This window comes from Salmo salar, chromosome 21, assembly GCF_965601325.2.
Source record: "Salmo salar chromosome 21, fSalSal1, whole genome shotgun sequence".
NCBI lineage: Eukaryota > Metazoa > Chordata > Actinopteri > Salmoniformes > Salmonidae > Salmo > Salmo salar.
In genome coordinates this window covers 22,883,320-22,901,001 of record NC_138311.1, presented here as the reverse complement: position 1 = coordinate 22,901,001, position 17,682 = coordinate 22,883,320, and the positions used below count along the sequence as shown (strand labels likewise).

The 17,682-nt window shown below is 44.6% G+C and overlaps 1 protein-coding gene across 1 annotated transcript in view; it reads right to left on the bottom strand.

Annotated features, from left to right (window-relative positions):
* Positions 1–17,682, bottom strand: part of vwa8 (von Willebrand factor A domain containing 8) — an 86,285-nt gene that overhangs the window by 14,225 nt on the left and 54,378 nt on the right. The window contains exons 37-39 of the mRNA XM_082967038.1: positions 15,621–15,825; positions 7,524–7,632; positions 7,256–7,412 (exon numbers count right to left, since the gene is read on the bottom strand). Coding sequence (XP_082823164.1) covers positions 7,256–7,412; positions 7,524–7,632; positions 15,621–15,825 — 471 coding nt within the window. The remainder of the gene's footprint in view (positions 1–7,255; positions 7,413–7,523; positions 7,633–15,620; positions 15,826–17,682) is intronic.

The window sequence follows — 17,682 nt, the reverse complement described above, 5'->3', positions numbered from 1 at the left end:
TCAACAAAACAAAGGAGATGATCGTGGACTTCAGGAAACAGCAGAGGGAGCACCCCCCTATCCACATCGAAGGGACAGCAGTGGAGAAGGTGGAAAGTTTCAAGTTCCCCGGCGTACACATCACAGACAAACTGAAATGGTCCACCCACACAGACAGTGTGGTGAAGAAGGTGCAACAGCGCCTCTTCAACCTCAGGGGGCTGAAGAAATTTGGCTTGTCACCCAAAACCCTGACAAACTTTTACAGATGCACAATCGAGAGCATCCTGTATCACAGCATGGTACGGCAACTGACCCGCCCTCAACCGCAAGGCTCTCCAAAGGGTGGTGCGGTTTGCGCAACGCATCACACGGGCAAACTACCTGCCCTCCATGACACCTACACCACCCGATGTCACAGAAAGACCAAAAAGATCATCAAGGACAACAACCACCAGAGCCACTGCCTGTTCACCCCGCTATCATCCAGAAGGCGAAGTCAGTACAGGTGCATCAAAGCTGGGACCGAGAGACTGATAAACAACTTCTATCTCAAGGCCATCAGACTGTTAAACATCAATCACTAACTCAGAGAGGCTGCTGCCTACATTGAGACCAAATCACTGGCCACTTTAATAAATGGATCACTAGTCACTTTAAACAATGCCACTTTAATAATGTTTACATATCTTACATTACGCATATCATATGAATATACTGTATTTTATACCATCTATTGCACCTTGCCTATGCCGCTCGGCCATCGCTCATCTATATATTTATATGTACATATTCTCATTCACCCCTTTAGACTTGTGTGTATTAGGTCGTTTTTGGGGAATTGTAAGATTACTTGTTAGATATTACTGCACTGTTGGAACTAGAAGCACAAGCATTTCGCTACACTTGCATTAACATCTGCTAACCATGTGTATGTGACCAATACAATTTGATTTGTATGTAAACTGTTGCTATTTCCTCGCAGGATTTTGTTAGTTTTACTTAAGGTACACAATCAATATTCACAACAGTCCCATACTCTCACACGGCACATAGCATTATGCAGTCCAGTGGTGATATGGTTCCCTCTACACATTCCCATGTGACTCTCCAGCAACCACGGTTTCTTCCTCCAGAACGTTCCACAGACCAGAGAGAGAACAGCTAGCCCCAGCTATGGCCAAAAAGGGGGGTGAAAACAACTGAATACTGGACAGAATACTGAATCCTTTTTCAAGACAACAACAAGAACCCAGGGTGTGGCTCACTTAGGTTGCAAAGCTACCGGTAAAAGTTGACCAAAGTTACCAGAATCATCAGTAATTTGGATTATTAACCGGTAATCAATGGCAATCTATGGTAACTTGGGTAATTTAAATAGTATCCATTTTTTTTATATCTGTGTCCATATTTTCCATGAGTTTCTAGTCGACAGACCATATAATGGCTTAAGAGAAATGCACCTAATTAATGAAAAAAGCTTTGAATCAACAACGGCATTATTTTCTTATTTTATTTATTTTCAACTCTTCCAACTATTATCTTTTTTCACAACTGCCACCAGTTTGGTGCCAAAACATTTCAAACAAAGACATATTGACATAGTCAAATAAATAAAATCTGTCCTTTTTTTTAAAGGATATTTCATGCTGAAACCCTCATTAAAACACCAATGATATTCACTAAGTTCACGGTTTATATTTAGGATAATGTATTACAGCTTTGTCATTCTATAATTTCTTTTTTTATCATCATTATTTCAATATATGATAAGGCCACACAGACGGCCGTAGATAATTACAGACAAATTACTCAAAACGGACACTAGATGTCCTCTGATAAAATTCCATATATTCCTTGAAAGTTACCAACATTCTGGTAGTTTATTGGTAAACTTAGAACGTTTCTAGTAATATACCCTCTCTTCGCAACCCTAGACTCACTACACCAACACAACACACTCTCCCCACAGCACCGCTATTCACAATGACAACACATCTATCAGTAGGGTGCGTGTGCTTGTGTGCTTGTGCATACTGTATTTCTGTGCCTGCATGTGTATTCACATGAGTTTCAGGTCTTCGAATGTCATTTTAAGGTCTAAAAGAAAAGGATCTGACTGATGCACAACCTTAAAATCAACACAGGACTGACTGTTTACTCCTACATAGACAACTAAGACAACTCAATGAGATCAACTTCTGCAAAGGGGAAAAGGGGGTCTGCGTGAGTGTGTGTGTGGGGGTCTGTGTGTGTGTGTGTGCTTGTTTGGGTGTGTGTATGTGAGAGAGAGACACGCTTGGCACACGCACAGACACACACAGAGAAGAATTGACAACAACGTCTCTACCTACAAAGGCGGCTGAAGAAATTCGGCATTGCACCCGGGTCCTCTCCAAATACTACCACTACACTATCAAGACCGTCCTGACTGGTTGCATCTCGGCCTGGTTTGGATATTGGTCCGTCCAGCGGGTGGTGAAGACGGCCCAGTACATCACTGGGGCCGTGTTCCCAACCATCCAAGACATCTACTCGAAACGGTACCTGAGGAAATCTCACAGCATCATCAAGTACACCACACACCCCAGCCACGAGCTGTTCACTCCCTTACCATCGGACAGACAGAACTGAAGCATGAGGTCTGATACCAACAGGCTCAGAGACCGTTTCTAACTACAAGACATCAGACTGCTGAACACTTGAACTGGACTAACCACCTGCACCGACTTGCTGCATCTTAGCCACTGGCGTAACGCAGTTTCTCTGGATAACCCTCCCCCCTAAAATATCTATATTTTTTAATGTGTCAGCCAGACAGCCACTCACCAAATATAGACTACCGATCGCTGACCATGGTGCTGAAATTACGACATGTCTATGCGGCTGCCCATCGAATCGATGATGGGCTTTCTGTGGTGCCAGGGCATGTAGCTTATAGCTTTACTTTAGCTGATGGATAAATGTTTATTGGGAGGCCTATTTGGTCGGCATTTTCTCAGGTTAAGCCTAACATTTCAAGAAGCTACACACGGTCTCACAATGCTGCCATTTAGACTGCTGGTTGGTGGCAATAATGTAATTACTTGTTCAGTAACTAAAGTTGGAAATTCAAACATTGCAGATTGTACAATACATGTTCGATACAACAGCATACTAACCAGCTAGCAATAGATGTGTTTGAATATACAACTGTCCTGTATAGCAGTAGCGGGTCAAGTCGCCACACGCGTTGTGACACAGTACGTGTCCGGAAAGCGGATATCTAGCTGGACAGGGCTATGGTCTGAGATAACGATGCTGTGATATTAGCTGTTAGTTACAAAAGGAAGAATTCTATTGTCCAGCAGGAAAAAGTCAATCCTAGAGTATGAGGGGTGGACTGGAGAAAAAAGGACTACTGTTTAGCAGTGGGATTGCTCCATGGATCAGACAAATTTTAAGATTCTAGAAATTAGTAGATTACTGCGCCTGATTTTGAAATTACATTGTTGGGCTTCGGTCTGGATCTGTCTAGACTTGGATGCAACACACAATTGAAATCTCCGCCCAATATCAAATGATGAGAGTTAAGGTCGGGAAGTGTTGCGATGAGGTCAGCGAAAAATTGAGCATCTGCCATTAGTATCTGAAATGACTTTGGAGGAGACAAACGGGGTGCCTTTTCTGATAAGGATAGCTGCCCCTCTGGCCTGAGCACCAAAGTTGGAGTGAAATATTTGGTCTACCCATCCTCTCTTTAGTTTATCATGGTCGCTGGACCGGAGATGGGTCTCTTGGAGAAAAACAATGTCCGGACTTAAGATGAGCATACACTCGGCTACGCTTGACCACCTGGTTAATTATTTTCATGTTCCAGCTGATAGAGCATGTGGAGCCTAGAGTATGTGAATGAGGCATAGTCATAGTAATCAGAAATGAATGTTGGTACGATCACATGGCCAGTGTGCTGAAAGGTCAGAGTAATAAAATAAAGAACATTAAAAACAGCTAAAAACAACAAAATACCCAGAAGAAAACCTTGGACCCCTATGCTGGCCTTCCCCCTGCTGGAAGGCTGCATCTACCTCTCCTAGACTAGAGCAAAATGCTACCATGTTAAAGTGAACCTCAGTAGAGATCTATCCAGGGCGAACATAATCAAGTTTACACCTAGGTAAGGGATTCTGGAGGGAACAACCTCCGTTATCTAAGGTATCTTATGAAAGATGCATATTTGAAGGTTTACATACACCTTAGCCACATACATTTAAAGTCAGTTTTTCACAATTCCTGACATTTAATCCAGGTAAAAATTCCCTGTCTTAGGTTAGTTAGGATCACCACTTTATTTTAAGAATGTCAGAATAATAGTAGAGAGAACGATTTATTTCAGCTTTTATTTCTTTCATCACATTCCCAGTGGGTCAGAAGTTTACATACACTCAATTAGTATTTGGTAGCATTGCCTTTAAAATGTTTAACTTGGGCCAAATGTTTCAGATAGCCTTCCACAAGCTTCCCACAATAAGTTGGGTGACTTTTGGCCCATTCCTCCTGACAGAGCTGGTGTAACTGGGTCAGGTTTGTAGGCCTCCTTGCTCGCACACGCTTTTTCAGTTCTGCCCACTAATTTTCTATGGGATGAGGTCAAGGCTTTGTGATGGCCACTCCAATACCTTGACTTTGTTGTCCTTAAGCCATTTTGCCACAACTTTGGAAGTATGCTTGGGGTCATTGTCCATTTGGAAGACCCATTTGCGACCAAGCTTTAACTTCCTGACTGGTCTTGAGATGTTGCTTCAATATATCCACATAATTTTCCTGCCTCATGATGCCATCTATTTTGTGAAGTGCTGTTGTTCCGGGATTTTCCTACACGAAAGCACCCCCACAACATGATGCTGCCACCCCCGTGCTTCACGGTTGGGATGGTGTTCTTTGGCTTGCAAGCCTTCCCCTTTTCCCTCCAAACATAACGATGGTCATTATGGCCAAACAGTTCTATTTTTGTTTCATCAGACCAGAGGACATTTCTCCAAAAAGTACGATCTTTGTCCGCATGTGCAGTTGCAAACTGTAGTCTGGCTTTTCTATGGCGGTTTTGGAGCAGTGGCTTCTTCCTTGCTGAGCGGCCTTTCGGGTTATGTCGATATAGGACTCGTTTTACTGTGGATATTGATACTTTGTACCTGTTTCCTCCAACATCTTCACAAGGTCCTTTATTGCTGTTCCAGAATTGATTTGCACTTTTCGCACCAAAGTACGTTCATCTCTAGGAGCCAGAACGCGTCTCCTCCTGAGCGGTATAACGGCTGCATGGCCCCATGGTGTTTATACTTGTTTGTACATATGAACGTGGTACCTACAGGCGTTTGGAAATTGCTCCCAAGGATGAAACAGACTTGTGGAGGTCTAGAATTATTTTTCTGAGCTCTTGGCTGATTTCTTTTGATTTTCCCATGATGTCAAGCAAAGAGGCACTGAGTTTGAAGGTAGGCCTTGAAATACATCCACAGGTACACCTCTAATTGACTCAAATTATGTCAATTAGCTTATCAGAAGCTTCTAAAGCCATGACATCATTTTCTGGAATTTTCCAAGCTGTTTAAAGGCACAGTCAACTTAATGTATGTACACTTCTGACCCACTGCAATTGTGATACAGTGAATTATAAGTGAAATAATTTGGAAACATTACTTGTGTCATGCACAAAGTCGATGTCCTAACCGACTTGCCAAAACTATAGTTTGTTAACAAGAAATTTGTGGAGTGGTTGAAAAACTAGTTTTAATGACTCCAACCTAAGTGTATGTAAACTTCCGACTTCAACTGTATATATACGCTGTCTGTTCTCGAGGTCGTCATCCTTGGAAGTGAGTTTGACGACATCTGATGATAGCCGGGTGACTTGCTCTTCCAGTGTCACCACTTTGTCGGAGTAAACATTTGCGTCATCTCCCAGACTATTCAGACGGGTGTCACGCTTCGCCAAGTCTTCGTTAACAGAGTTGATCTTTATATTGACCTCGGTGGCGAGAATAGCTATTTGTGTGGATAGGTCAGTGGATAATAACTCCACCTTAGCCAGCACAGTCTGTTCAGATTTAATGATAGCCGCCATTACCATGGCTAGGTCGGGGGGATCAGAGTCCGTGTCAGGTGAGCCCGAGGCTTCAGCAGAGGCCTGCTCCTTTGTGGCTCACGGCCGTTGTTGTCTCGACATTTTAAAATTAAAATGTGTAAATTGGGTTCGATTCCAAACGAAATGTTACAAAGTGAACACGGTGGGGAAGGTGTTGGTCAAGTATTAATAGTAAACTGTTCGCCCTGGATCTGAGCACCGAGAAAACGCGTCTTCACATGTTGCTTTCAATTAAACCCCTGGTCTTCCAGAAATCCTGCTTATTCCCTCCTGATTCCGGGAAATCTCCAACCAGGATTTCGGGAAACCAAGGAATTTGTTGTAAGTTCCCGGAATTTTGGAACCCTAGTCATGAGTGATGATCTAGTATCGAGAAATGGTTCTATTGTCACAGCTATTTGGAACGTGACTATCAGCATGTAACAACATGGCTTACACTAGGCCTGTCACTGACACTATATGGAGAACGAGAGAGGGAGGGAGAGAGAAGGACACGGGGAGAGAGAGAGAAAGGCAGGGAGAGGGAGGGAGAGAGCGAGAGAGAGAGAGAGAGAGAGAGAGCAGGTTCGTGTAAAAGCGGCCAGTGTTGAAGCAGGGGCACCGAAAAAGAGATGAGAAAAAGGGGGGAAAAAGCAGAGAAAGAGAGAACAGAGGGAGCCTTCATCGCTGTTGAAAGTTGTGTCCTCTCAACCCCATATCCTGAACACACACACACACACACACACACACACACACACACACACACACACACACACACACACACACACACACACACACACACACACACACACACACACACACACACACACACACACACACACACACACACACACACACACACACACACACACACACATCCAGACCCTTTGCCAGGAGGATCAATCGCAGCATTCATCCAGGCCCCAGCTCCGTTCCATCCTTGCCCAGGTTAGAGCCACATACCAGGGATAGCTGTTCAGGAGGAGCCCCTCTGGGTGTCCAAACATAAAGCCCTACTGGAGCTCTCCTTTATACTGGGCCTATCAGTTACACACACTGTGCATCACAGAGGCAAAGGTTTACCGACGAACCCACCCGCGCACACACCCGCGCACACACACACACACACACACACACACACACACACACACACACACACACACACACACACACCTGGCTTTGAAGGCCTTCTCTCCCATCTCTCTGGCTGCTCTGCGGACATCCTCAGGGATAGCATTTATCTCAGCCTTGGACAACTGGTGCACCTTGTGACCCGCATCTAAACGGTAGGGTCCCCCTTTGCCACCTAGGCCAGCTGTGTCTCTGCCCCCTACAGGACAAACAGAAGTATTACACATCACAGACGCACAGAAACACAAACATTTTATTGCACATTTTATTGCCTGTTATTACTATCATCTGACCCAAAGTGTCGACCCACCTGTACCCCCAGCCCACTGATTGCCCCCTACATGGGGGGCGTTTTCGGGGTCTACCTTGCCGTGTTTGGGGGCCGTCACATCCAGACCACTGTCCCTCTGGACGGTAATCTGAGAGAGAGAGAGAGAGAGAGAGAGAGAGAGAGAGAGAGAGAGAGAGAGTTTGTATTTCAGTTTGTATTTCAGTTAATTAGTAGTCATTTATTGTTTCTCCAAATGATCTGAGAGACAGAGAGAGAGACAGAGACAGAGAGAGAGACAGAGAGAGAGAGAGACAGAGAGAAAGAGAGACAGGGAGAGAGAAAGAGACAGAGGGAGAGAGACAGAGAGGGAGAGAGACAAACAGGGGGAGAGAGAGAGTCAGAGGGAGAGAGACAGAGAGGGAGAGAGACAGAGACAGAGAGGGGGTATTGAAGAGAAGGAGCGAGAATGAGAGAGGAGGGGGAAGAGTACTCTTATGGCCGGTGAAAAAAAAGAAACGATCCCAAACCCTCTTCAGCTGTAGACGTTTTCCACCAGAGCTCTATCAGTATGCAGTACACAGCAACACACAGCTCCACATCTCAGAGTACTCTCTTTCATTCAGCTAGATATGGAGAGAATGTGCAATTTCTCTCTCTTCTCTTTCACTGAAGACAGGATGTACAGATCAGGCTCTGTATCCATCCAGCGGAGAGAGGGGGAGCAGGAGAGAGGTCAGGGCCCCTAGCATTTGAGTTCCCGCTCAGTGACACTCTCTCAGCCAAGATCCCACACACACACACACACACACTTGTGCGCTGCTCACATCCTCTCTCTTATTCACACTCTCCTCTCTGCCAAGATCACACATACACTCTGGCTAAGTCAAGATCACAGTCTTGGAAGCCAGGCAAAATGACACGAACTAAGATGTGGATCCAACTCAGAATCTTTGTGCAATTTGACCCCTGATGTGTCCAACTGAAATGTTCTCATATAATCTGACACAAAGTTTTCCTTGAATAAGTTAAGATTTGACTGTTACTCCCCTTTGTGTGTGCGATGTGTTTTGATGTTGTTGTAGTGTTTTTTTTTGCTGTATCATGGAGTGAGCCGTTGAATGTGTTTATTCAGCCTAATCTGAGAGGAACATTCCCCTGGCCGGACCCCACCTTCTTTCCACTGAACAACACCCACCTTCTCAACTGTCCCTATGGCATCCAGTTCCCACCCTGTCATTCTGTGTACAAGGAGTCTGAATCTCTACCTCAGTTGGTGGAGCGTGGCGCTTGCAACGCCAGGATAGTGGGTTCGATTCCCGGGACCACCGTACGTAAAATGTATGCAGGCACGACTGTACGTCGCTTTGGATAAAAGCGCTTGCTAAATTGCATATATTATGACTTTCAATATGACATGAAATATCTAGCTACTTGGAGTCTGCTGTGTGGTAGAGGCTTTACAATGTGACATGAAATATCTAGCTACATGGAGTCTGCTGTGTGGTAGAGGCTCTACAATGTGACATGAAATATCTAGCTACATGGAGTCTGCTGTGTGGTAGAGGCTCTACAATGTGACATGAAATATCTAGCTACATGGAGTCTGCTGTGTGGTAGAGGCTCTACAATGTGACATGAAATATCTAGCTACATGGAGTCTGCTGTGTGGTAGAGGCTCTACAATGTGACATGAAATATCTAGCTACATGGAGTCTGCTGTGTGGTAGAGGCTCTACAATGTGACATACTTTCTAGCAGAGCCCTGTGGGCTGAGCCCTTGGTTCAGTCTATAGGCTGATCTCTATATATACATAGTAGTAGGGTAGATTATACAGCTAAGCCTGATATTTTTCTTTTATTTCACCTTTATTTAACCAGGTAGGCCAGTTGAGAACAGGTTCTCATTTACAACTGCGACCTGGTCAAGATAAAGCAAAGCAGTGCGAAACAGATAACAACACAGAGTTACACATGGAGTAAACAAGCACACAGTCAATAACACAATAGAAAAAAAGAAAGTCTATATACAGTGTGTGCAAATGGCGTGAGGAGGTAAGGCAATAAATAGGCCCATAGTAGCGAAGTAATTACAATTTAGCAAATTAACACTGGAGTGATAGATGTGCAGATGATGATGTGCAAGTAGAGATACTGGTGTGCAAAAGAGCAGAAAAGTAAATAAAAACAGTACGGGGATGAGGTAGGTAGATTGGATGGGCTATTTACAGATGGGCTATGTACAGCTGCAGCGATCGATTAGCTATTCAGATAGCTGAAGTTTAAAGTTAGTGAGGGAAATATAAGTCTCCAGCTTCAGCTAGAGGTGGCAGTGTGAAAGGAAAACCTTCATAGGAAACCTTCAGAGGAACTAGACTTCAGAGGAACTAGACTTCAGAGGAACTAGACTTCAGAGGAACTAGACTTCAGCGGAAACCTTCAGAGGAACCTTCAGAGGAACTAGACTTCAGAGGAACTAGACTTCAGAGGAACTAGACTTCAGAGGAACTAGACTTCAGAGGAACTAGACTTCAGAGGAAACCTTCAGAGGAACTAGACTTCAGAGGAAACCTTCAGAGGAACTAGACTTCAGAGGAAACCTTCAGAGGAAACCTTCAGAGGAACTTGACTTCAGAGGAAACCTTCAGAGGAAACCTTCAGAGGAACTAGACTTCAGAGGAAACCTTCAGAGGAAACCTTCAGAGGAACTAGACTTCAGAGGAAACCTTCAGAGGAACTAGACTTCAGAGGAAACCTTCAGAGGAACTAGACTTCAGAGGAAACCTTCAGAGGAAACCTTCAGAGGAAATCTTCAGAGGAACTAGACTTCAGCGGAAACCTTCAGAGGAACCTTCAGAGGAAACCTTCAGAGGAACTAGACTTCAGAGGAACTAGACTTCAGAGGAACTAGACTTCAGAGGAACTAGACATCAGAGGAAACCTTCAGAGGAACTAGACTTCAGAGGAAACCTTCAGAGGAAACCTTCAGAGGAAACCTTCAGAGGAACTTGACTTCAGAGGAAACCTTCAGAGGAAACCTTCAGAGGAACTCGACTTCAGAGGAAACCTTCAGAGGAAACCTTCAGAGGAACTAGACTTCAGAGGAAACCTTCAGAGGAACTAGACTTCAGAGGAAACCTTCAGAGGAACTAGACTTCAGAGGAAACCTTCAGAGGAAACCTTCAGAGGAACTAGACCTCAGAGGAAACCTTCAGAGGAAACCTTCAGAGGAACTAGACTTCAGAGGAAACCTTCAGAGGAAACCTTCAGAGGAACTAGACTTCAGAGGAAACCTTCAGAGGAAACCTTCAGAGGAAACCTTCAGAGGAAACCTTCAGAGGAACTAGACTTCAGAGGAAACCTTCAGAGGAAACCTTCAGAGGAAACCTTCAGAGGAACTAGACTTCAGAGGAAACCTTCAGAGGAACTAGACTTCAGAGGAAACCTTCAGAGGAAACCTTCAGAGGAACGAGACTTCAGAGGAAACCTTCAGAGGAACTAGACTTCAGAGGAAACCTTCAGAGGAACTAGACCTCAGAAGGGGACACCCATAGAAATATAATTATCTAGAATTATAAATTAGAAGCATTTCTATGGCGACACCATCCAGGTGGAAATGGAGTCTGGGAGTGATCATTGCCTGTAAGAGGCGAAAGGTGGCGAACACATGTCTCCATTTTGATGCATCAGCACCTGTAAAGGGAGACTGACTGGGACTCAATTCTGGCTAATGAGTGTCAGTAAGAAATGTGTCCGAGCATGGCTCACGTTGAGTCACCAGTGTCAGTAAACAAGAGACGTGTTATTTATAGACGCCATACAGTGAATCACTAGCACCCGTATAAGGGCGACTGATGGGGCATGCGTCGCCGTCTGTGTGTGTGCCTGTAGAGGCTGACATGTCTCCATTCCGGCTCCCCGCTGCTGCGAGTAAGGGGTGAGTCAGTGGGGTACTGGGCCACAGCTGCAGTGTGTGTGTGGTCACTTCCCCTCACTCCAACTGCTCACATTACCCGCTGGCCAAGCGAAAGAGAGAGAGCCCAAGACAGCCTCACAGGTGGTACCGGCCCAAAATACATCTGATCTATCTGGACCTGTACCAAACCTACACTATAGCATTCCTACCAAGATGCAGTGCCAGCACTAGCTAAGAAACATTTATGATATACACATTTTGGTGGCACGTGTGTATTAGCCAGTAAGGATGTTGCCTCATCCACAGGTTGCTTGTGTCTGTCCTCTCCCCTGCCAGGTATGGTGTGTTTGAACTAATAGATTAGAGAAAGGTTAATAAGCAACAGCTAACAACCCTTTAACCCCTCTGTTTACTCCTAAAGAGACTACTGGGTGAAACCATTTTGTTCTGCATTGAAATGACTGGGATCTCTGAGGAGAGGGAGGGATGGTCGAATTCCATTCGTCGCCAGTATCCAGTCAACATCCCTGGCATGGGGGAATTCCTTGCTAAGGGTGGGTGTTGAGAGTCTCTCTCTGTCTCTGTCTCTCTCTACAATGAATAGGCTCGTAACTTTCTGCCCACAGATGGTTTATGGGGCATGAGCTGTGTGTGTGTGTGTGTGTGTGTGTGTGTGTGTGAGAGAGAGAGTGTGTGACTGGCTTGGCCAAGCAGAACTGTAGCGAGAACATAAGATCAGTACAGATATCACTGTCTGGTATAATGTTGTGTGTTGATGGGTGATTTCAGTAATGGTGTAACGAAGAAATGTCAGAAATAGACAGCACACCATCTTCACTACGGCGTGGTTGGACATGGGCAGCAGATGCTTCAGAGAACACATACACACAATAGGGCCATTATGAGGTCATAGTGAGCTGTCATCTATAGATGCGGCAAAGAGGTCAATGGAACTCGACCAAAACAATGGAAATGCCATGGAAACGCGTGGGGGAAAGATCCCCAATCTCCTCAGTGCCCCCTAACAAAATGTGCCTACATTTTGGCTATTGTTTATTTTACATTTGGATAAAAGCAGGAGTTTTATCCAGAGCGACTTACAGTAGCAATTAGGGTTAAATGCCTTGCTCAAGGGCACATCGTCAGATTGCTTATATGTATATTTCATACTACGTTGAGGTAAAAATCTGAGTATAATGCGTGTATGGATTTCAACCCCAACACATGTTCATGTCGTCACCAATCAACTGCATTACAGTTCAAAACAACTTTGACTACCATGACTGATTTCTATATGCTAGCTATGCTACCAGCTTATACGAACGGGAGTTAGCATTTAGCAGACTTCTTTTAAACCTGAAAAGGGACCATTTCTAAACGCAGTGAAAACAGCCAAATATACCCAAACACCCCAAAAAACACCAACTCAGATGCAGGTAAAGTTCAACAATGACATCATACTAGCTCAAACCTACATGTTCCCACAGTATCCATATACCCATCTAGTTTGTTCTCATAATAAAAAGTGTCTCACTGTTCGTCCTTTGGATATTTCTAGGGCTTGTAAGACTTTATGCCCCACGGTCTGTCTTCCATTGACCTCTTTACCGCATCTATCTCTCCTCCATCAATGAAAAACAGCAGTGCTCTTCCCTAATTAAACACTGTTTATCTGTGTGTGTGTGTGTGTGTGTGTGTGTGTGTGTGTGTGTGTGTGTGTGTGTGTGTGTGTGTGTGTGTGTGTGTGTGTGGCAAGTATCTGTCTCTCGGCGCCTATACATCAAAGCTGTGGAATGTCAGCCTTTGTCCTCATACCAACTAGCAGCCACTGATATGGTGACCATCCATTGATAACTGTAGTCATGGAATCTCTTATACAGTATTAACAGTGTCTGATCATGTTACTTCACTTCCTTTTCCCTTTTAGTTAGCCTTGTTAAAATGGCCATTTGAACCTGAGCTGGTAGCTATAGAGTTACACAGCTATGTGGTCATTGGACAGATATTGTCATTGTGACCGGAGAGGGTTAAAGGTTACAGTTCAGATTCGTCGCTCTAATCCAGGACGTCCTGATCCTGGTTTGTAGGGACACAGGGCTCACATTCACTCCAGCTCTGTGTGTGTGTGTGTGTGTGTGTGTGTGTGTGTGTGTGTGTGTGTGTGTGTGTGTGTGTGTGTGTGTGTGTGTGTGTGTGTGTGTGGCGCGTGTGTGTGTGTGTGTGTGGGCCAGAAAAATGTGATAGTGTGTGTGAATGTGTGTGTAGCCATGTTATAGATAAATGTGTTTGAGTAAGCACAGGGGAAGAGAGTTTTCATGTGTGTAGACAGATAAAATATCTCTCAGCCATGTTACAGAGAAACTCAAACAGGCATAAGAGGAGTCCTGCTGTTTGCAGATGGCATAGTGAGCCTCAAGTATAGTGAGGCTGCATGTGTGTGTGTGCATTTTCAGAAGGCTTAGTGAGTCAGTGTGTGTAGGTATGTGTGTGAGGGTTTTCAGGGGGCTTATTGGTAGTGTGAAGGTAAGCTTACAGTGTTTTCAGAGAGAGAGCACAGGGAGAGAGTATGTTTGAAGGGTCATACTGTGTGTGCTCAAGGTGGCCATCAAAGAACACCCATAGACAGAGGAATCGAGCCTGAGAGAGGGGCTCTCACATCAGAGGGGCCCTGTTTGTGTGTGTGTGTGTGTGTGTGTGTGCGCGTGTGCGTGCACCTGTGTATCTATTTCGATTGCATTAGCAAACATAAGTCTGGACTAGTGCTCTTCATTACCTGGTCATTAATTCATCAGGTGTGCGATTGTGCATTCACTCCAGCCTTCAAGACCATACGACTAGGTTTCCACTTTTGGTACGATCCAATTGTACAAAAAGTATTTGACTTGTCTTTGACTCAAGTCTTTGACATAACCATGTCATACACACTGCACAGTACCTACCACTGCGTCCCTGACAATACTCACCACCCAAGCCAGGTCAACTCCATCACATCACACAATGACCCCTAGCTCAGGTCAACTCCATTACATCACACAATGACCCCTAGCTAGGGTCAACTCCATTACATCACACAATGACCCCTAGCTCGGGTCAACTCCATTACATCACACAATGACCCCTAGCTAGGGTCAACTCCATTACATCACACAATGAGCCCTAGCTAGGGTCAACTCCATTACATCACACAATGACCCCTAGATAGGGTCAACTCCATTACATCACACAATGACCCCTAGCTAGGGTCAACTCCATTACATCACACAATGACCCCTAGCTAGGGTCAACTCCATTACATCACACAATGACCCCTAGCTTGAGTCAACTCCATTACATCCCACAATGACCCCATGCTAGGGTCAACCCCATTACATCAGTGCTACAATTATACTTAACATACTTCACATTATACCCATTAACAAAGAAAGACCAGTGATGACCTGTCTCTCATTCACAAAGACTACAACTCGAGGAATGTGCCAGAGAAAGTAGACATTTTCCTCAGGGCTCTCTAACTAATGTTCCACACAGCGTTTCAGACTCCAGGACTGTTTGTGGTTCAGCAACACGCTACACTGAGTGTACACAATTAAGAACAGCTGCTCTTTCCATGACATAGACTGACCAGGTGAATCCAGGTGAAAGCTATGATCCCATATTGATGTCACTTGTTAAATCCACTTCAGTCTGTGTAGATGAAGGGGAGGAGACAGGTTAAAGAAGCATTTTTAAGCCTTGAGACAATTGAGACATGGATTGTGTATGTGTGCCATTCCGAGGGTGAATGGGCAAGACAAAAGATTTAAGTGCCTTTGAACGGGGTATGGAGGGAGGTGCCAGGCGAACCGGTTTGTGTCAAGAACTGCAACGCTGCTGAGTTTTTCACACTCAACAGTTTCAAGAATGGACCACCACCCAAAGGAAATCCAGCCAACTTGACACAACTGTGGGAAGCATTGGAGTCAACATGGGCCCGATGAATTGAGGCTGTACACTCAGTGTATAAGGGGGAATATTTGTGACAACATTGCCTCACGATGGTGACAATAGGGACTACAGGATGTAGGCTGCAGTATTACTTCCAGAACTTTGAAGGACACAGATACAGGCCACTACTGCTACATTCAACAGGATCTGTACAATCTTAAAGTCAACTCTAGTCATTTTATTTCTATATATCTACAAGTTCAGAACATTTATCCTCACTAAACCATTCCCGGTCCTACCTGTATGGGCCTGCCGTCCTCTGAGCCAATCATGGTCCTCCATTCCAGCAGGGAGCGCTGCAGGTTCTCCAATCCTGTCTCCCAGAGCCGCACATACCCGCCCATATCCACCGTGACCACGCCCCCCGAACCCAGACCGGCCAATAGCACGTCAGAGTCGGACACCTTTGAAATCCACGTTGTGTAAGGAGAGACACTCAGAGACCTGTCAATCAGATGAAACAACCAATTAGAGAGAGGGTGCGAGACAACGAACCAATCCGATGAGAGAGTTCTAGTAAACCAATCAGAGGATGGAGTGTTCAGACACAGTATTCTTTAACATTTCAACTACTCCCAATCCCAAATCCACTCTAGCCCCTAGACACTTGCGTTGATCAGAAGGGATTGGATAGGTATACTCTGTGAAAGTGAAGGCCACTTCCGCTTTACTTCCTTATGTTTCCCCCATACAGCACTGTTTTGAACAGGCTTTACGATTATATAATCAAATTCATTAAATTACTTAAGCGGTCATTTAAGATATATACAATAATATTCATCTTGGAAGTTTTTATGACGTTTTTTTCACATGAAGAACATTGCGCTCACTGAAAACCATTTTTCAAAAAATGCTAAAGTTTAAAAACAACAAGGCTGAGGGGCAGTCACGTCCTGGTTACTTAGCAACACATGTAGCTCAACCTTAACCTCTGACAGAGTAAGTGGAATTCTCACCATTGCTTATACCTATCCAATCCTTTCAGATCCACATACAGTGCCTTTGGAAAGCATTCAGATTCCTTGACTTTTTCTACATTTTGCTACATTACAACCCTATTCTAAAATGGATTTAAAAAACACAAATCCTCAATCTACACACAATACCCCATAATGACAAAGCGAAAACAGGTTCTGAGAAAGTTTTGCAAATGTATAAAAAAATATATATATAATATTATTATTTACATAACTATTCAGACCCTTCGCTATGAGACTCGAAATTGAGCTCAGGTGCATCCTGTTTCCATTGATCATCCTTGAGATATTTCTACAACTTGATTGGAGTCCACCTGTGGTAAATTAAATTTATTCGAGATGATTTAGAAAAGCACACACCTGTCTATATAAGGTCCCACAGTTGACAGTGCATGTCAGAGAAAAAACCAAGCCATGAGGTCGAAGGAATTGTCCGTAGAGCTCCAAGACAAGATTGTGTCGAGGCTCAGATCTGGGGAAGGGTACCATAAAATTTCTGCAGCACTGAAGGTTCCCAAGAACAGAGTGGACTCCATCATTGTTAAATGAAATCAGTTTGGAACCACCAAGACTCTTCCTAGAGCTGGGCACCCGGCCAAACTGAGTAATCGGGGGAGAAGGGCCTTGGTCAGGGAGGTGCCCAAGAACCCGATGGTCACTCTGACAGAGCTCTAGAGTTCCTCGTTGAAAACGGTAGAACCTTCCAGAAGGACAACCATTTCTGCAGCACTCCACCAATCAGGCCTTTATGGTAGAGTGGCCAGACGGAAGCCACTCCTCAGTAAATGGCACATGACAGCCCGCTTGGAGTTTGCCAAAAGGCACTAAAAGACTGTCAGACCATGAGAAACAAGATTCTCTGGTCTGATGAAACCAAGATTCAACTCTTTGACCTGAATACCAAGTGTCACGTCTAGAGGAAACCTGGCACCATCCCTAAGGTGAAGCATGGTGGTGGCAGCATCATGCTGTGGGGATGTTTTTCAGAGGCAGGAACTGGGAGACTAATCAGAATCGAGGCAAAGATGGACAGAGCAAAGTACAGAGATATACTTGATGAAAACCTGCTCCAGAGCGATCAGTCTGGACAACAGGACAACGATCCTAAGCACACAGCCAAGACAATGCAGGAGTGGCTTCGGGACAAGTCTCTGAATGTCCTTGAGTGGCCCAGCCAGAGACCGGACTTGAACCCAATCAAACATCTCTGGTGAGACCTGAAAATAGCTGTGCAACCTGACAGAGCTTGAGAGGATCTGCAGAGAAGAATGGAAGAAACTCCCAAATAAAGGTGTGCCAAACTTGTAGCGTCATACCCAAGAAG